We start from the raw sequence: 21,654 nt of genomic DNA, 5'->3' as shown, positions 1-21,654 counted from the left end.
CTACCACTGAGACTGGCTCTATCAGCTATAGGTCTACCACTGAGACTGGCTCTATAGCTATAGGTCTACCACTGAGACTGGCTCTACCAGCTATAGGTCTACCACTGAGACTGGCTCTATAGCTATAGGTCTACCACTGAGACTGGCTCTACAGCTATAGGTCTACCACTGAGACTGGCTCTATAGCTATAGGTCTACCACTGAGACTGGCTCTATAGCTATAGGTCTACCACTGAGACTGGCTCTACAGCTATAGGTCTACCACTGAGACTGGCTCTATCAGCTATAGGTCTACCACTGAGACTGGCTCTATAGCTATAGGTCTACCACTGAGACTGGCTCTATAGCTATAGGTCTACCACTGAGACTGGCTCTATAGCTATAGGTCTACCACTGAGACTGGCTCTATAGCTATAGGTCTACCACTGAGACTGGCTCTATAGCTATAGGTCTACCACTGAGACTGGCTCTATAGCTATAGGTCTACCACTGAGACTGGCTCTACAGCTATAGGTCTACCACTGAGACTGGCTCTATAGCTATAGGTCTACCACTGAGACTGGCTCTATAGCTATAGGTCTACCACTGAGACTGGCTCTATAGCTATAGGTCTACCACTGAGACTGGCTCTATAGCTATAGGTCTACCACTGAGACTGGCTCTACAGCTATAGGTCTACCACTGAGACTGGCTCTATAGCTATAGGTCTACCACTGAGACTGGCTCTATAGCTATAGGTCTACCACTGAGACTGGCTCTACCAGCTATAGGTCTACCACTGAGACTGGCTCTATAGCTATAGGTCTACCACTGAGACTGGCTCTACCAGCTATAGGTCTACCACTGAGACTGGCTCTATAGCTATAGGTCTACCACTGAGACTGGCTCTATCAGCTATAGGTCTACCACTGAGACTGGCTCTATAGCTATAGGTCTACCACTGAGACTGGCTCTACAGCTATAGGTCTACCACTGAGACTGGCTCTATAGCTATAGGTCTACCACTGAGACTGGCTCTACAGCTATAGGTCTACCACTGAGACTGGCTCTATAGCTACAGGTCTACCACTGAGACTGGCTCTATAGCTATAGGGTCTACCACTGAGACTGGCTCTATAGCTATAGGTCTACCACTGAGACTGGCTCTATAGCTATAGGTCTACCACTGAGACTGGCTCTATAGCTATAGGTCTACCACTGAGACTGGCTCTACAGCTATAGGTCTACCACTGAGACTGGCTCTATAGCTATAGGTCTACCACTGAGACTGGCTCTATAGCTATAGGTCTACCACTGAGACTGGCTCTATAGCTATAGGTCTACCACTGAGACTGGCTCTATAGCTATAGGTCTACCACTGAGACTGGCTCTATAGCTATAGGTCTACCACTGAGACTGGCTCTACCAGCTATAGGTCTACCACTGAGACTGGCTCTACAGCTATAGGTCTACCACTGAGACTGGCTCTACCAGCTATAGGTCTACCACTGAGACTGGCTCTATAGCTATAGGTCTACCACTGAGACTGGCTCTACAGCTATAGGTCTACCACTGAGACTGGCTCTATAGCTATAGGTCTACCACTGAGACTGGCTCTACCAGCTATAGGTCTACCACTGAGACTGGCTCTATAGCTATAGGTCTACCACTGAGACTGGCTCTACCAGCTATAGGTCTACCACTGAGACTGGCTCTACCAGCTATAGGTCTACCACTGAGACTGGCTCTACCAGCTATAGGTCTACCACTGAGACTGGCTCTATAGCCATTATGGTCTACCACTGAGACTGGCTCTATAGCTATAGGTCTACCACTGAGACTGGCTCTACCAGCTATAGGTCTACCACTGAGACTGGCTCTATAGCTATAGGTCTACCACTGAGACTGGCTCTATAGCTATAGGTCTACCACTGAGACTGGCTCTACAGCTATAGGTCTACCACTGAGACTGGCTCTATAGCTATAGGTCTACCACTGAGACTGGCTCTACAGCTATAGGTCTACCACTGAGACTGGCTCTATAGCTATAGGTCTACCACTGAGACTGGCTCTATAGCTATAGGTCTACCACTGAGACTGGCTCTATAGCTATAGGTCTACCACTGAGACTGGCTCTATAGCTATAGGTCTACCACTGAGACTGGCTCTACCAGCTATAGGTCTACCACTGAGACTGGCTCTACAGCTATAGGTCTACCACTGAGACTGGCTCTACAGCTATAGGTCTACCACTGAGACTGGCTCTACCATAGCTATAGGTCTACCACTGAGACTGGCTCTATAGCTATAGGTCTACCACTGAGACTGGCTCTACCAGCTATAGGTCTACCACTGAGACTGGCTCTATAGCTATAGGTCTACCACTGAGACTGGCTCTACCAGCTATAGGTCTACCACTGAGACTGGCTCTATAGCTATAGGTCTACCACTGAGACTGGCTCTATAGCTATAGGTCTACCACTGAGACTGGCTCTATAGCTATAGGTCTACCACTGAGACTGGCTCTATAGCTATAGGTCTACCACTGAGACTGGCTCTATAGCTATAGGTCTACCACTGAGACTGGCTCTATAGCTATAGGTCTACCACTGAGACTGGCTCTATAGCTATAGGTCTACCACTGAGACTGGCTCTACAGCTATAGGTCTACCACTGAGACTGGCTCTATAGCTATAGGTCTACCACTGAGACTGGCTCTATAGCTATAGGTCTACCACTGAGACTGGCTCTACAGCTATAGGTCTACCACTGAGACTGGCTCTATAGCTATAGGTCTACCACTGAGACTGGCTCTACCAGCTATAGGTCTACCACTGAGACTGGCTCTATAGCTATAGGTCTACCACTGAGACTGGCTCTATAGCTATAGGTCTACCACTGAGACTGGCTCTATAGCTATAGGTCTACCACTGAGACTGGCTCTATAGCTATAGGTCTACCACTGAGACTGGCTCTATAGCTATAGGTCTACCACTGAGACTGGCTCTATAGCTATAGGTCTACCACTGAGACTGGCTCTATAGCTATAGGTCTACCACTGAGACTGGCTCTATAGCTATAGGTCTACCACTGAGACTGGCTCTATAGCTATAGGTCTACCACTGAGACTGGCTCTACAGCTATAGGTCTACCACTGAGACTGGCTCTATAGCTATAGGTCTACCACTGAGACTGGCTCTATAGCTATAGGTCTACCACTGAGACTGGCTCTATAGCTATAGGTCTACCACTGAGACTGGCTCTACCAGCTATAGGTCTACCACTGAGACTGGCTCTATAGCTATAGGTCTACCACTGAGACTGGCTCTACAGCTATAGGTCTACCACTGAGACTGGCTCTATAGCTATAGGTCTACCACTGAGACTGGCTCTACCAGCTATAGGTCTACCACTGAGACTGGCTCTATAGCTATAGGTCTACCACTGAGACTGGCTCTATAGCTATAGGTCTACCACTGAGACTGGCTCTATAGCTAGGTCTACCACTGAGACTGGCTCTACAGCTATAGGTCTACCACTGAGACTGGCTCTATAGCTATAGGTCTACCACTGAGACTGGCTCTATAGCTATAGGTCTACCACTGAGACTGGCTCTATAGCTATAGGTCTACCACTGAGACTGGCTCTATAGCTATAGGTCTACCACTGAGACTGGCTCTATAGCTATAGGTCTACCACTGAGACTGGCTCTACAGCTATAGGTCTACCACTGAGACTGGCTCTATAGCTATAGGTCTACCACTGAGACTGGCTCTATAGCTATAGGTCTACCACTGAGACTGGCTCTATAGCTATAGGTCTACCACTGAGACTGGCTCTACAGCTATAGGTCTACCACTGAGACTGGCTCTATAGCTATAGGTCTACCACTGAGACTGGCTCTACCAGCTAGGGTCTACCACTGAGACTGGCTCTATAGCTATAGGTCTACCACTGAGACTGGCTCTACCAGCTATAGGTCTACCACTGAGACTGGCTCTATAGCTATAGGTCTACCACTGAGACTGGCTCTACAGCTATAGGTCTACCACTGAGACTGGCTCTATAGCTATAGGTCTACCACTGAGACTGGCTCTATAGCTATAGGTCTACCACTGAGACTGGCTCTATAGCTATAGGTCTACCACTGAGACTGGCTCTATAGCTATAGGTCTACCACTGAGACTGGCTCTACAGCTATAGGTCTACCACTGAGACTGGCTCTATAGCTATAGGTCTACCACTGAGACTGGCTCTACAGCTATAGGTCTACCACTGAGACTGGCTCTACAGCTATAGGTCTACCACTGAGACTGGCTCTACTAGCTATAGGTCTACCACTGAGACTGGCTCTATAGCTATAGGTCTACCACTGAGACTGGCTCTACCAGCTATAGGTCTACCACTGAGACTGGCTCTATAGCTATAGGTCTACCACTGAGACTGGCTCTACAGCTATAGGTCTACCACTGAGACTGGCTCTACAGCTATAGGTCTACCACTGAGACTGGCTCTACCAGCTATAGGTCTACCACTGAGACTGGCTCTATAGCTATAGGTCTACCACTGAGACTGGCTCTATAGCTATAGGTCTACCACTGAGACTGGCTCTACAGCTATAGGTCTACCACTGAGACTGGCTCTATAGCTATAGGTCTACCACTGAGACTGGCTCTATAGCTATAGGTCTACCACTGAGACTGGCTCTATAGCTATAGGTCTACCACTGAGACTGGCTCTATAGCTATAGGTCTACCACTGAGACTGGCTCTATAGCTATAGGTCTACCACTGAGACTGGCTCTATAGCTATAGGTCTACCACTGAGACTGGCTCTATAGCTATAGGTCTACCACTGAGACTGGCTCTACCAGCTATAGGTCTACCACTGAGACTGGCTCTATAGCTATAGGTCTACCACTGAGACTGGCTCTATAGCTATAGGTCTACCACTGAGACTGGCTCTATAGCTATAGGTCTACCACTGAGACTGGCTCTATAGCTATAGGTCTACCACTGAGACTGGCTCTATAGCTATAGGTCTACCACTGAGACTGGCTCTACCAGCTATAGGTCTACCACTGAGACTGGCTCTATAGCTATAGGTCTACCACTGAGACTGGCTCTATAGCTATAGGTCTACCACTGAGACTGGCTCTATAGCTATAGGTCTACCACTGAGACTGGCTCTATAGCTATAGGTCTACCACTGAGACTGGCTCTATAGCTATAGGTCTACCACTGAGACTGGCTCTATAGCTATAGGTCTACCACTGAGACTGGCTCTATAGCTATAGGTCTACCACTGAGACTGGCTCTATAGCTATAGGTCTACCACTGAGACTGGCTCTATAGCTATAGGTCTACCACTGAGACTGGCTCTATAGCTATAGGTCTACCACTGAGACTGGCTCTATAGCTATAGGTCTACCACTGAGACTGGCTCTATAGCTATAGGTCTACCACTGAGACTGGCTCTACAGCTATAGGTCTACCACTGAGACCGGCTCTATAGCTATAGGTCTACCACTGAGACTGGCTCTATAGCTATAGGTCTACCACTGAGACTGGCTCTATAGCTATAGGTCTACCACTGAGACTGGCTCTATAGCTATAGGTCTACCACTGAGACTGGCTCTATAGCTATAGGTCTACCACTGAGACTGGCTCTATAGCTATAGGTCTACCACTGAGACTGGCTCTATAGCTATAGGTCTACCACTGAGACTGGCTCTATAGCTATAGGTCTACCACTGAGACTGGCTCTATAGCTATAGGTCTACCACTGAGACTGGCTCTATAGCTATAGGTCTACCACTGAGACTGGCTCTATAGCTATAGGTCTACCACTGAGACTGGCTCTATAGCTATAGGTCTACCACTGAGACTGGCTCTATAGCTATAGGTCTACCACTGAGACTGGCTCTATAGCTATAGGTCTACCACTGAGACTGGCTCTATAGCTATAGGTCTACCACTGAGACTGGCTCTACCAGCTATAGGTCTACCACTGAGACTGGCTCTATAGCTATAGGTCTACCACTGAGACTGGCTCTACCAGCTATAGGTCTACCACTGAGACTGGCTCTATAGCTATAGGTCTACCACTGAGACTGGCTCTACAGCTATAGGTCTACCACTGAGACTGGCTCTATAGCTATAGGTCTACCACTGAGACTGGCTCTACCAGCTATAGGTCTACCACTGAGACTGGCTCTATAGCTATAGGTCTACCACTGAGACTGGCTCTATAGCTATAGGTCTACCACTGAGACTGGCTCTATAGCTATAGGTCTACCACTGAGACTGGCTCTATAGCTATAGGTCTACCACTGAGACTGGCTCTATAGCTATAGGTCTACCACTGAGACTGGCTCTATAGCTATAGGTCTACCACTGAGACTGGCTCTATAGCTATAGGTCTACCACTGAGACTGGCTCTATAGCTATAGGTCTACCACTGAGACTGGCTCTATAGCTATAGGTCTACCACTGAGACTGGCTCTATAGCTATAGGTCTACCACTGAGACTGGCTCTACAGCTATAGGTCTACCACCGAGACTGGCTCTATAGCTATAGGTCTACCACTGAGACTGGCTCTACAGCTATAGGTCTACCACTGAGACTGGCTCTATAGCTATAGGTCTACCACTGAGACTGGCTCTATAGCTATAGGTCTACCACTGAGACTGGCTCTATAGCTATAGGTCTACCACTGAGACTGGCTCTATAGCTATAGGTCTACCACTGAGACTGGCTCTACCAGCTATAGGTCTACCACTGAGACTGGCTCTATAGCTATAGGTCTACCACTGAGACTGGCTCTATAGCTATAGGTCTACCACTGAGACTGGCTCTATAGCTATAGGTCTACCACTGAGACTGGCTCTACCAGCTATAGGTCTACCACTGAGACTGGCTCTATAGCTATAGGTCTACCACTGAGACTGGCTCTACCAGCTATAGGTCTACCACTGAGACTGGCTCTATAGCTATAGGTCTACCACTGAGACTGGCTCTACCAGCTATAGGTCTACCACTGAGACTGGCTCTATAGCTATAGGTCTACCACTGAGACTGGCTCTATAGCTATAGGTCTACCACTGAGACTGGCTCTATAGCTATAGGTCTACCACTGAGACTGGCTCTATCAGCTATAGGTCTACCACTGAGACTGGCTCTATAGCTATAGGTCTACCACTGAGACTGGCTCTATAGCTATAGGTCTACCACTGAGACTGGCTCTATAGCTATAGGTCTACCACTGAGACTGGCTCTATAGCTATAGGTCTACCACTGAGACTGGCTCTATAGCTATAGGTCTACCACTGAGACTGGCTCTATAGCTATAGGTCTACCACTGAGACTGGCTCTATAGCTATAGGTCTACCACTGAGACTGGCTCTATAGCTATAGGTCTACCACTGAGACTGGCTCTATAGCTATAGGTCTACCACTGAGACTGGCTCTATAGCTATAGGTCTACCACTGAGACTGGCTCTATAGCTATAGGTCTACCACTGAGACTGGCTCTATAGCTATAGGTCTACCACTGAGACTGGCTCTATAGCTATAGGTCTACCACTGAGACTGGCTCTATAGCTATAGGTCTACCACTGAGACTGGCTCTATAGCTATAGGTCTACCACTGAGACTGGCTCTATAGCTATAGGTCTACCACTGAGACTGGCTCTATAGCTATAGGTCTACCACTGAGACTGGCTCTATAGCTATAGGTCTACCACTGAGACTGGCTCTATAGCTATAGGTCTACCACTGAGACTGGCTCTATAGCTATAGGTCTACCACTGAGACTGGCTCTATAGCTATAGGTCTACCACTGAGACTGGCTCTATAGCTATAGGTCTACCACTGAGACTGGCTCTATAGCTATAGGTCTACCACTGAGACTGGCTCTATAGCTATAGGTCTACCACTGAGACTGGCTCTATAGCTATAGGTCTACCACTGAGACTGGCTCTATAGCTATAGGTCTACCACTGAGACTGGCTCTATAGCTATAGGTCTACCACTGAGACTGGCTCTATAGCTATAGGTCTACCACTGAGACTGGCTCTATAGCTATAGGTCTACCACTGAGACTGGCTCTATAGCTATAGGTCTACCACTGAGACTGGCTCTATAGCTATAGGTCTACCACTGAGACTGGCTCTATAGCTATAGGTCTACCACTGAGACTGGCTCTATAGCTATAGGTCTACCACTGAGACTGGCTCTATAGCTATAGGTCTACCACTGAGACTGGCTCTATAGCTATAGGTCTACCACTGAGACTGGCTCTATAGCTATAGGTCTACCACTGAGACTGGCTCTATAGCTATAGGTCTACCACTGAGACTGGCTCTATAGCTATAGGTCTACCACTGAGACTGGCTCTATAGCTATAGGTCTACCACTGAGACTGGCTCTATAGCTATAGGTCTACCACTGAGACTGGCTCTATAGCTATAGGTCTACCACTGAGACTGGCTCTATAGCTATAGGTCTACCACTGAGACTGGCTCTATAGCTATAGGTCTACCACTGAGACTGGCTCTATAGCTATAGGTCTACCACTGAGACTGGCTCTATAGCTATAGGTCTACCACTGAGACTGGCTCTATAGCTATAGGTCTACCACTGAGACTGGCTCTATAGCTATAGGTCTACCACTGAGACTGGCTCTATAGCTATAGGTCTACCACTGAGACTGGCTCTACCAGCTATAGGTCTACCACTGAGACTGGCTCTACCAGCTATAGGTCTACCACTGAGACTGGCTCTATAGCTATAGGTCTACCACTGAGACTGGCTCTATAGCTATAGGTCTACCACTGAGACTGGCTCTATAGCTATAGGTCTACCACTGAGACTGGCTCTACAGCTATAGGTCTACCACTGAGACTGGCTCTACCAGCTATAGGTCTACCACTGAGACTGGCTCTATAGCTATAGGTCTACCACTGAGACTGGCTCTATAGCTATAGGTCTACCACTGAGACTGGCTCTATAGCTATAGGTCTACCACTGAGACTGGCTCTATAGCTATAGGTCTACCACTGAGACTGGCTCTATAGCTATAGGTCTACCACTGAGACTGGCTCTATAGCTATAGGTCTACCACTGAGACTGGCTCTATAGCTATAGGTCTACCACTGAGACTGGCTCTATAGCTATAGGTCTACCACTGAGACTGGCTCTATAGCTATAGGTCTACCACTGAGACTGGCTCTATAGCTATAGGTCTACCACTGAGACTGGCTCTATAGCTATAGGTCTACCACTGAGACTGGCTCTAACAGCTATAGGTCTACCACTGAGACTGGCTCTATAGCTATAGGTCTACCACTGAGACTGGCTCTATAGCTATAGGTCTACCACTGAGACTGGCTCTATAGCTATAGGTCTACCACTGAGACTGGCTCTATAGCTATAGGTCTACCACTGAGACTGGCTCTATAGCTATAGGTCTACCACTGAGACTGGCTCTATAGCTATAGGTCTACCACTGAGACTGGCTCTATAGCTATAGGTCTACCACTGAGACTGGCTCTATAGCTATAGGTCTACCACTGAGACTGGCTCTATAGCTATAGGTCTACCACTGAGACTGGCTCTATAGCTATAGGTCTACCACTGAGACTGGCTCTATAGCTATAGGTCTACCACTGAGACTGGCTCTACCAGCTATAGGTCTACCACTGAGACTGGCTCTATAGCTATAGGTCTACCACTGAGTCTGGCTCTACCAGCTATAGGTCTACCACTGAGACTGGCTCTATAGCTATAGGTCTACCACTGAGACTGGCTCTACCAGCTATAGGTCTACCACTGAGACTGGCTCTATAGCTATAGGTCTACCACTGAGACTGGCTCTACCAGCTATAGGTCTACCACTGAGACTGGCTCTATAGCTATAGGTCTACCACTGAGACTGGCTCTACCAGCTATAGGTCTACCACTGAGACTGGCTCTATAGCTATAGGTCTACCACTGAGACTGGCTCTATAGCTATAGGTCTACCACTGAGACTGGCTCTATAGCTATAGGTCTACCACTGAGACTGGCTCTATAGCTATAGGTCTACCACTGAGACTGGCTCTATAGCTATAGGTCTACCACTGAGACTGGCTCTATAGCTATAGGTCTACCACTGAGACTGGCTCTATAGCTATAGATCTACCACTGAGACTGGCTCTATAGCTATAGGTCTACCACTGAGACTGGCTCTATAGCTATAGGTCTACCACTGAGACTGGCTCTATAGCTATAGGTCTACCACTGAGACTGGCTCTATATCTATAGGTCTACCACTGAGACTGGCTCTATAGCTATAGGTCTACCACTGAGACTGGCTCTACCAGCTATAGGTCTACCACTGAGACTGGCTCTACCAGCTATAGGTCTACCACTGAGACTGGCTCTACCAGCTATAGGTCTACCACTGAGACTGGCTCTATAGCTATAGGTCTACCACTGAGACTGGCTCTATTGCTATAGGTCTACCACTGAGACTGGCTCTAAAGCTATAGGTCTACCACTGAGACTGGCTCTACCAGCTATAGGTCTACCACTGAGACTGGCTCTATAGCTATAGGTCTACCACTGAGACTGGCTCTATAGCTATAGGTCTACCACTGAGACTGGCTCTGTAGCTATAGGTCTACCACTGAGACTGGCTCTATAGCTATAGGTCTACCACTGAGACTGGCTCTATAGCTATAGGTCTACCACTGAGACTGGCTCTATAGCTATAGGTCTACCACTGAGACTGGCTCTATAGCTATAGGTCTACCACTGAGACTGGCTCTATAGCTATAGGTCTACCACTGAGACTGGCTCTATAGCTATAGGTCTACCACTGAGACTGGCTCTATAGCTATAGGTCTACCACTGAGACTGGCTCTATAGCTATAGGTCTACCACTGAGACTGGCTCTACCAGCTATAGGTCTACCACTGAGACTGGCTCTATAGCTATAGGTCTACCACTGAGACTGGCTCTATAGCTATAGGTCTACCACTGAGACTGGCTCTATAGCTATAGGTCTACCACTGAGACTGGCTCTATAGCTATAGGTCTACCACTGAGACTGGCTCTATAGCTATAGGTCTACCACTGAGACTGGCTCTATAGCTATAGGTCTACCACTGAGACTGGCTCTATAGCTATAGGTCTACCACTGAGACTGGCTCTATAGCTATAGGTCTACCACTGAGACTGGCTCTATAGCTATAGGTCTACCACTGAGACTGGCTCTATAGCTATAGGTCTACCACTGAGACTGGCTCTATAGCTATAGGTCTACCACTGTGACTGGCTCTACCAGCTATAGGTCTACCACTGAGACTGGCTCTATAGCTATAGGTCTACCACTGAGACTGGCTCTATAGCTATAGGTCTACCACTGAGACTGGCTCTATAGCTATAGGTCTACCACTGAGACTGGCTCTATAGCTATAGGTCTACCACTGAGACTGGCTCTACCAGCTATAGGTCTACCACTGAGACTGGCTCTACCAGCTATAGGTCTACCACTGAGTCTGGCTCTATAGCTATAGGTCTACCACTGAGACTGGCTCTATAGCTATAGGTCTACCACTGAGACTGGCTCTACCAGCTATAGGTCTACCACTGAGACTGGCTCTATAGCTATAGGTCTACCACTGAGACTGGCTCTACCAGCTATAGGTCTACCACTGAGACTGGCTCTATAGCTATAGGTCTACCACTGAGACTGGCTCTATAGCTATAGGTCTACCACTCAGACTGGCTCTATAGCTATAGGTCTACCACTGAGACTGGCTCTATAGCTATAGGTCTACCACTGAGACTGGCTCTATAGCTATAGGTCTACCACTGAGACTGGCTCTATAGCTATAGGCCTACCACTGAGACTGGCTCTATAGCTATAGGTCTACCACTGAGACTGGCTCTATAGCTACAGGTCTACCACTGAGACTGGCTCTATAGCTACAGGTCTACCACTGAGACTGGCTCTATAGCTATAGGTCTACCACTGAGACTGGCTCTATAGCTATAGGTCTACCACTGAGACTGGCTCTATAGCTATAGGTCTACCACTGAGACTGGCTCTATAGCTATAGGTCTACCACTGAGACTGGCTCTACCAGCTATAGGTCTACCACTGAGACTGGCTCTATAGCTATAGGTCTACCACTGAGACTGGCTCTATAGCTATAGGTCTACCACTGAGACTGGCTCTACCAGCTATAGGTCTACCACTGAGACTGGCTCTATAGCTATAGGTCTACCACTGAGACTGGCTCTATAGCTATAGGTCTACCACTGAGACTGGCTCTATAGCTATAGGTCTACCACTGAGACTGGCTCTATAGCTATAGGTCTACCACTGAGACTGGCTCTATAGCTATAGGTATACCACTGAGACTGGCTCTATAGCTATAGGTCTACCACTGAGACTGGCTCTACCAGCTATAGGTCTACCACTGAGACTGGCTCTATAGCTATAGGTCTACCACTGAGACTGGCTCTATAGCTATAGGTCTACCACTGAGACTGGCTCTATAGCTATAGGTCTACCACTGAGACTGGCTCTCTAGCTATAGGTCTACCACTGAGACTGGCTCTCTAGCTATAGGTATACCACTGAGACTGGCTCTATAGCTATAGGTCTACCACTGAGACTGGCTCTATAGCTATAGGTCTACCACTGAGACTGGCTCTATAGCTATAGGTCTACCACTGAGACTGGCTCTACCAGCTATAGGTCTACCACTGAGACTGGCTCTACCAGCTATAGGTCTACCACTGAGACTGGCTCTATAGCTATAGGTCTACCACTGAGACTGGCTCTATAGCTATAGGTCTACCACTGAGACTGGCTCTCTAGCTATAGGTCTACCACTGAGAATGGCTCTAAAGCTATAGGTCTACCACTGAGACTGGCTCTACCAGCTATAGGTCTACCACTGAGACTGGCTCTACCAGCTATAGGTCTACCACTGAGACTGGCTCTATAGCTATAGGTCTACCACTGAGACTGGCTCTATAGCTATAGGTCTACCACTGAGACTGGCTCTATAGCTATAGGTCTACCACTGAGACTGTCTCTATAGCTATAGGTCTACCACTGAGACTGGCTCTATAGCTATAGGTCTACCACTGAGACTGGCTCTATAGCTATAGGTCTACCACTGAGACTGGCTCTATAGCTATAGGTCTACCACTGAGACTGGCTCTATAGCTATAGGTCTACCACTGAGACTGGCTCTACAGCTATAGGTCTACCACTGAGACTGGCTCTATAGCTATAGGTCTAGCACTGAGACTGGCTCTATAGCTATAGGTCTACCACTGAGACTGGCTCTATAGCTATAGGTCTACCACTGTGACTGGCTCTACCAGCTATAGGTCTACCACTGAGACTGGCTCTACCAGCTATAGGTCTACCACTGAGACTGGCTCTACCAGCTATAGGTCTACCACTGAGACTGGCTCTATAGCTATAGGTCTACCACTGAGACTGGCTCTATAGCTATAGGTCTACCACTGTGACTGGCTCTATAGCTATAGGTCTACCACTGAGACTGGCTCTACCAGCTATAGGTCTACCACTGAGACTGGCTCTATAGCTATAGGTCTACCACTGAGACTGGCTATATAGCTATAGGTCTACCACTGAGACTGGCTCCATAGCTATAGGTCTACCACTGAGACTGGCTCTATAGCTATAGGCCTACCACTGAGACTGGCTCTATAGCTATAGGTCTACCACTGAGACTGGCTCTATAGCTACAGGTCTACCACTGAGACTGGCTCTACCAGCTATAGGTCTACCACTGAGACTGGCTCTATAGCTATAGGTCTACCACTGAGACTGGCTCTATAGCTATAGGTCTACCACTGAGACTGGCTCTATAGCTATAGGTCTACCACTGAGACTGGCTCTACCAGCTATAGGTCTACCACTGAGACTGGCTCTATAGCTATAGGTCTACCACTGAGACTGGCTCTATAGCTATAGGTCTACCACTGAGACTGGCTCTATAGCTATAGGTCTACCACTGAGACTGGCTCTACCAGCTATAGGTCTACCACTGAGACTGGCTCTATAGCTATAGGTCTACCACTGAGACTGGCTCTATAGCTATAGGTCTACCACTGTGACTGGCTCTACCAGCTATAGGTCTACCACTGAGACTGGCTCTATAGCTATAGGTCTACCACTGAGACTGGCTCATGTAGATGTGAATGGAAGGTGTGTGTTAATTGGTAATGTAAATGAGTGAAGCACATACCCACATACCCAGCCTCGCTCGCAACAACCCACACATCCACAGACAGAGAGATACACACAAAGTGAGGTTCTTACCTGGTCTCTGCTGGGGAAAAAATGGAGGAAGAATCCAAGAATGATTCCTATGATTGTTCCTCCTCCAACCTCCAGCACCCCCCTACCCAGATTATACCAACTAGAACCTGGATGGGGGAAACAGTTAGGTTATACCAACTATAACCTGGATGGGGGACACAGTTAGGTTATACCAACTATAACCTGGATGGGGGAGACAGACAGGTTATACCAACTAGAACCTGTAGGGGGAGACAGACAGGTTATACCAACTAGAACCTGTAGGGGGAGACAGACAGGTTATACCAACTAGAACCTGTAGGGGGAGACAGACAGGTTATACCAACTAGAACCTGTAGGGGGAGACAGACAGGTTATACCAACTAGAACCTGTAGGGGGAGACAGACAGGTTATACCAACTAGAACCTGTAGGGGGAGACAGACAGGTTATACCAACTAGAACCTGTAGGGGGAGACAGACAGGTTATACCAACTATAACCTGTAGGGGGAGACAGACAGGTTATACCAACTATAACCTGTAGGGGGAGACAGAACAATTGTAGATATAATCGGGATTGTGTCAATTCTACTCTACATTTTCTAAATGTAACCTGAATGTTTAGTGGTCAGGTGTAACCTGAATGTTTAGTGGTCAGATGTAACCTGAATGTTTAGTGGTCAGGTGTAACCTGAATGTTTAGTGGTCAGATGTAACCTGAATGTTTAGTGGTCAGGTGTAACCTGAATGTTTAGTGGTCAGATGTAACCTGAATGTTTAGTGGTCCGATGTAACCTGAATGTTTAGTGGTCAGGTGTAACCTGAATGTTTAGTACTGTGTTTAGTGGTCAGATGTAACCTGAATGTTTAGTGGTCAGGTGTAACCTGAATGTTTAGTGGTCAGGTGTAACCTGAATGTTTAGTGGTCAGATGTAACCTGAATGTTTAGTGGTCAGGTGTAACCTGAATGTTTAGTGGTCAGGTGTAACCTGAATGTTTACTACTGTGTTTAGTGGTCAGGTGTAACCTGAATGTTTAGTGGTCAGATGTAACCTGAATGTTTAGTGGTCAGGTGTAACCTGAATGTTTAGTGGTCAGATGTAACCTGAATGTTTAGTGGTCAGATGTAACCTGAATGTTTAGTGGTCAGGTGTAACCTGAATGTTTAGTGGTCAGGTGTAACCTGAATGTTTAGTGGTCAGATGTAACCTGAATGTTTAGTGGTCAGATGTAACCTGAATGTTTAGTGGTCAGATGTAACCTGAATGTTTAGTGGTCAGATGTAACCTGAATGTTTAGTGGTCGATGTAACCTGTGTTTAGTGGTCAGATGTAACCTGAATGTTTAGTGGTCAGGTGTAACCTGAATGTTTAGTGGTCAGGTGTAACCTGAATGTTTAGTGGTCAGATGTAACCTGAATGTTTAGTGGTCAGATGTAACCTGAATGTTTAGTGGTCAGATGTAACCTGAATGTTTAGTGGTCAGATGTAACCTGAATGTTTAGTGGTCAGATGTAACCTGAATGTTTAGTGGTCAGATGTAACCTGAATGTTTAGTGGTCAGGTGTAACCTGAATGTTTAGTGGTCAGGTGTAACCTGAATGTTTATCGATGTAACTGATGTTTAGTGGTCAGGTGTAACCTGAATGTTTAGTGGTCAGGTGTAACCTGAATGTTTAGTGGTCAGGTGTAACCTGAATGTTTAGTGGTCAGGTGTAACCTGAATGTTTAGTGGTCAGATGTAACCTGAATGTTTAGTGGTCAGATGTAACCTGAATGTTTAGTGGTCAGGTGTAACCTGAATGTTTACTACTGTGTTTAGTGGTCAGGTGTAACCTGAATGTTTACTACTGCATTTAGTGCTTCAGCCCGGTGTGAAAGAGTGATTGTTCTGTCTAATTGGCGGGTCGCTTGTGCTGAGGAACCCTGTGGTCACATGTTCACTTACCTGAGGCGAAGGCCACGCCCAGACAGGTGGTGAACCCTGTGATGGCCAGGATGTCATCAAAACTCCCAGCAGCCATCAGCAGAGTAGGGATTCCCTTCTTCACGCCATAGCCATCCTTCTGGAGCAGCAACATGGAGGGCACCACCACCGCTGGAGATACAGCACTCAGAACAAACCTAGAGAGAGAGAGAGAGAGAGAGAGAGAGAGAGAGAGAGAGAGAGAGAGAGAGAGAGAGAGAGAGAGACGGACAGACGGACAGACGGACAGACGGACAGACGGACAGACAGACAGACAGACAGACAGACAGACAGACGGACAGATCAGAGGGCAGAGAGCTCTTGGTCTCCTGAGTTAGAAAAGATATAATTATATTTGGATAAATACAGGATACTAACCTCAACATTAAAACCTTCAATCCAAAGTCAAATTCCACACCTAAAACCTTGATTTGGGACAAAATTAACCTGAATGGACTATTATGAATGGACCGTGCTTCTTTCACATGCATTGCTTGCTGTTTGGGGGTTTTAGGCTGGGTTTCTGTACAGCACTTTGAGAATATCAGCTGATGTACGAAAGGCTATATAAATACATTTGATTTGATTTGATATTACTGTGTCCCGTGTGGCTCAGTTGGTAGAGCATATGGTGTTTGCAAAACGCCAAGGTTCCCAAAACCAAGCTGCTAAGACAGAACACTAACAATGGCAGGAGAGTTTCAAAGCCCCAACCCCACCCAAATGCAAAGCCCCCCCATGGGGTGTCCCTGTGGAGAGGTCATCACAATACAGTACCCCATGGATATTAAAAATAACACTGCACGGAATAAAAATAACACTGCAGGACAGCTCTCTTGACAACCAACCTAACAGACCCCACCCCCTCCTAACAGACCCCACCCCCTCCTAACAGACCCCACCCCCTCCTAACAGACCCCACCCGCTCCTAACAGACCCCACCCCCTCCTAACAACCCCCTGTCACCTCCCCTGATAGCTCTTCTAACAACCCCCTGTCAGCTCCCCTGTAGCTCTTCTAACAACCCCCCTGTCAGCTCCCCTGATAGCTCTTCTAACAACCCCCCTGTCACCTCCCCTGATAGCTCTTCTAACAACCCCCCTGTCACCTCCCCTGATAGCTCTTCTAACAACCCCCCTGTCAGGTCCCCTGATAGCTCTTCTAACAACCCCCCTGTCACCTCCCCTGATAGCTCTTCTAACAACCCCCCTGTCAGGTCCCCTGATAGCTCTTCTAACAACCCCCCTGTCACGTCCCCTAATAGCTCTTCTAACAACCCCCCTGTCACCTCCCCTGATAGCTCTTCTAACAACCCCCCTGTCAGGTCCCCTGATAGCTCTTCTAACAACCCCCCTGTCACGTCCCCTGATAGCTCTTCTAACAACCCCCCTGTCACCTCCCCTGATAGCTCTTCTAACAACCCCCCTGTCAGGTCCCCTGATAGCTCTTCTAACAACCCCCCTGTCAGGTCCCCTGATAGCTCTTCTAACAACCCCCCTGTCAGGTCCCCTGATAGCTCTTCTAACAACCCCCCTGTCACCTCCCCTGATAGCTCTTCTAACAACCCCCCTGTCAGCTCCCCTGATAGCTCTTCTAACAACCCCCCTGTCAGGTCCCCTGATAGCTCTTCTAACAACCCCCCTGTCACCTCCCCTGATAGCTCTTCTAACAACCCCCCTGTCAGGTCCCCTAATAGCTCTTCTAACAACCCCCCTGTCAGGTCCCCTAATAGCTCTTCTAACAACCCCCCTGTCAGGTCCCCTGATAGCTCTTCTAACAACCCCCCTGTCAGGTCCCCTGATAGCTCTTCTAACAACCCCCTGTCAGGTCCCCTGATAGCTCTTCTAACAACCCCCTGTCAGGTCCCCTGATAGCTCTTCTAACAACCCCCCTGTCAGGTCCCCTGATAGCTCTTCTAACAACCCCCTGTCACCTCCCCTGATAGCTCTTCTAACAACCCCCCTGTCACCTCCCCTGATAGCTCTTCTAACAACCCCCTGTCAGGTCCCCTGATAGCTCTTCTAACAACCCCCCTGTCACGTCCCCTGATAGCTCTTCTAACAACCCCCCTGTCAGGTCCCCTGATAGCTCTTCTAACAACCCCCCTGTCAGGTCCCCTGATAGCTCTTCTAACAACCCCCTGTCAGGTCCCCTGATAGCTCTTCTAACAACCCCCTGTCAGGTCCCCTGATAGCTCTTCTAACAACCCCCTGTCACGTCCCCTGATAGCTCTTCTAACAACCCCCCTGTCAGGTCCCCTGATAGCTCTTCTAACAACCCCCTGTCAGGTCCCCTGATAGCTCTTCTAACAACCCCCCTGTCACCTCCCCTGATAGCTCTTCTAACAACCCCCCTGTCAGGTCCCCTGATAGCTCTTCTAACAACCCCCTGTCACCTCCCCTGATAGCTCTTCTAACAACCCCCTGTCAGGTCCCCTGATAGCTCTTCTAACAACCCCCTGTCAGGTCCCCTGATAGCTCTTCTAACAACCCCCTGTCAGGTCCCCTAATAGCTCTTCTAACAACCCCCCTGTCACCACCCCTGATAGCTCTTCTAACAACCCCCCTGTCAGGTCCCCTGATAGCTCTTCTAACAACCCCCCTGTCACGTCCCCTGATAGCTCTTCTAACAACCCCCTGTCAGGTCCCCTGATAGCTCTTCTAACAACCCCCTGTCAGGTCCCCTGATAGCTCTTCTAACAACCCCCTGTCAGGTCCCCTGATAGCTCTTCTAACAACCCCCCTGTCAGGTCCCCTGATAGCTCTTCTAACAACCCCCTGTCAGGTCCCCTAATAGCTCTTCTAACAACCCCCCTGTCAGGTCCCCTGATAGCTCTTCTAACAACCCCCTGTCAGTGATAGCTCTTCTAACAACCCCCCTGTCAGGTCCCCTGATAGCTCTTCTAACAACCCCCTGTCAGGTCCCCTGATAGCTCTTCTAACAACCCCCCTGTCACCTCCCCTGATAGCTCTTCTAACAACCCCCCTGTCAGGTCCCCTGATAGCTCTTCTAACAACCCCCTGTCACCTCCCCTGATAGCTCTTCTAACAACCCCCCTGTCACCTGATAGCTCTTCTAACAACCCCCCTGTCACCTCCCCTGATAGCTCTTCTAACAACCCCCCTGTCAGGTCCCCTAATAGCTCTTCTAACAACCCCCTGTCAGGTCCCCTGATAGCTCTTCTAACATCCCCCCTGTCACCTCCCCTAATAGCTCTTCTAACAACCCCCCTGTCAGGTCCCCTGATAGCTCTTCTAACAACCCCCCTGTCAGGTCCCCTGATAGCTCTTCTAACAACCCCCCTGTCACCTCCCCTGATAGCTCTTCTAACAACCCCCCTGTCACCTCCCCTGATAGCTCTTCTAACAACCCCCCTGTCATCTCCCCTGATAGCTCTTCTAACAACCCCCCTGTCACCTCCCCTGATAGCTCTTCTAACAACCCCCTGTCACCTCCCCTGATAGCTCTTCTAACAACCCCCCTGTCAGCTCCCCTGATAGCTCTTCTAACAACCCCCCTGTCACCTCCCCTGATAGCTCTTCTAACAACCCCCCTGTCACCTCCCCTGATAGCTCTTCTAACAACCCCCCTGTCAGGTCCCCTGATAGCTCTTCTAACAACCCCCCTGTCACCTCCCCTGATAGCTCTTCTAACAACCCCCTGTCACCTCCCCTGATAGCTCTTCTAACAACCCCCTGTCACCTCCCCTGATAGCTCTTCTAACAACCCCCCTGTCACGTCCCCTGATAGCTCTTCTAACAACCCCCTGTCACCTCCCCTGATAGCTCTTCTAACAACCCCCCTGTCACGTCCCCTGATAGCTCTTCTAACAACCCCCCTGTCACCTCCCCTGATAGCTCTTCTAACAACCCCCTGTCACGTCCCCTGATAGCTCTTCTAACAACCCCCTGTCACCTCCCCTGATAGCTCTTCTAACAACCCCCTGTCACCTCCCCTGATAGCTCTTCTAACAACCCCCCTGTCACCTCCCCTGATAGCTCTTCTAACAACCCCCCTGTCAGGTCCCCTGATAGCTCTTCTAACAACCCCCCTGTCACCTCCCCTGATAGCTCTTCTAACAACCCCCTGTCACCTCCCCTGATAGCTCTTCTAACAACCCCCCTGTCAGGTCCCCTGATAGCTCTTCTAACAACCCCCCTGTCAGCTCCCCTGATAGCTCTTCTAACAACCCCCCTGTCACCTCCCCTGATAGCTCTTCTAACAACCCCCTGTCACCTCCCCTGATAGCTCTTCTAACAACCCCCTGTCACGTCCCCTGATAGCTCTTCTAACAACCCCCCTGTCAGGTCCCCTAATAGCTCTTCTAACAACCCCCCTGTCACCTCCCCTGATAGCTCTTCTAACAACCCCCCTGTCACCTCCCCTGATAGCTCTTCTAACAACCCCCTGTCAGGTCCCCTGATAGCTCTTCTAACAACCCCCCTGTCACGTCCCCTGATAGCTCTTCTAACAACCCCCTGTCACCTCCCCTGATAGCTCTTCTAACAACCCCCCTGTCACCTCCCCTGATAGCTCTTCTAACAACCCCCTGTCACGTCCCCTGATAGCTCTTCTAACAACCCCCCTGTCACCTCCCCTGATAGCTCTTCTAACAACCCCCCTGTCAGGTCCCCTGATAGCTCTTCTAACAACCCCCCTGTCAGGTCCCCTGATAGCTCTTCTAACAACCCCCCTGTCAGGTCCCCTGATAGCTCTTCTAACAACCCCCTGTCACCTCCCCTAATAGCTCTTCTAACAACCCCCCTGTCAGGTCCCCTGATAGCTCTTCTAACAACCCCCTGTCAGGTCCCCTGATAGCTCTTCTAACAACCCCCCTGTCACCTCCCCTGATAGCTCTTCTAACAACCCCCTGTCAGGTCCCCTGATAGCTCTTCTAACAACCCCCTGTCACCTCCCCTGATAGCTCTTCTAACAACCCCCCTGTCAGGTCCCCTGATAGCTCTTCTAACAACCCCCTGTCAGGTCCCCTAATAGCTCTTCTAACAACCCCCCTGTCAGGTCCCCTGATAGCTCTTCTAACAACCCCCTGTCAGGTCCCCTGATAGCTCTTCTAACAACCCCCCTGTCACGTCCCCTGATAGCTCTTCTAACAACCCCCCTGTCACCTCCCCTGATAGCTCTTCTAACAACCCCCCTGTCACCTCCCCTGATAGCTCTTCTAACAACCCCCTGTCAGGTCCCCTGATAGCTCTTCTAACAACCCCCTGTCAGGTCTCCTGATAGCTCTTCTAACAACCCCCCTGTCAGGTCCCCTGATAGCTCTTCTAACAACCCCCTGTCAGGTCCCCTGATAGCTCTTCTAACAACCCCCTGTCAGGTCCCCTGATAGCTCTTCTAACAACCCCCCTGTCAGG

General features: G+C 48.8%; 1 protein-coding gene across 1 annotated transcript in view; it reads right to left on the bottom strand.

Moving 5' to 3' along the window:
- The window catches only part of LOC106591046 (sodium/hydrogen exchanger 9B2-like), an 88,422-nt gene that overhangs the window by 36,592 nt on the left and 30,176 nt on the right, over positions 1–21,654 (bottom strand). The window contains exons 6-7 of the mRNA XM_045721374.1: positions 16,262–16,437; positions 14,336–14,442 (exon numbers count right to left, since the gene is read on the bottom strand). Of these exons, the coding sequence (XP_045577330.1) occupies positions 14,336–14,442; positions 16,262–16,437 (283 nt within the window). The remainder of the gene's footprint in view (positions 1–14,335; positions 14,443–16,261; positions 16,438–21,654) is intronic.

This window comes from Salmo salar, chromosome ssa07, assembly GCF_905237065.1.
Source record: "Salmo salar chromosome ssa07, Ssal_v3.1, whole genome shotgun sequence".
NCBI classification, from domain to species: domain Eukaryota; kingdom Metazoa; phylum Chordata; class Actinopteri; order Salmoniformes; family Salmonidae; genus Salmo; species Salmo salar.
This window is presented reverse-complemented; position numbering and strand designations above follow the sequence as displayed.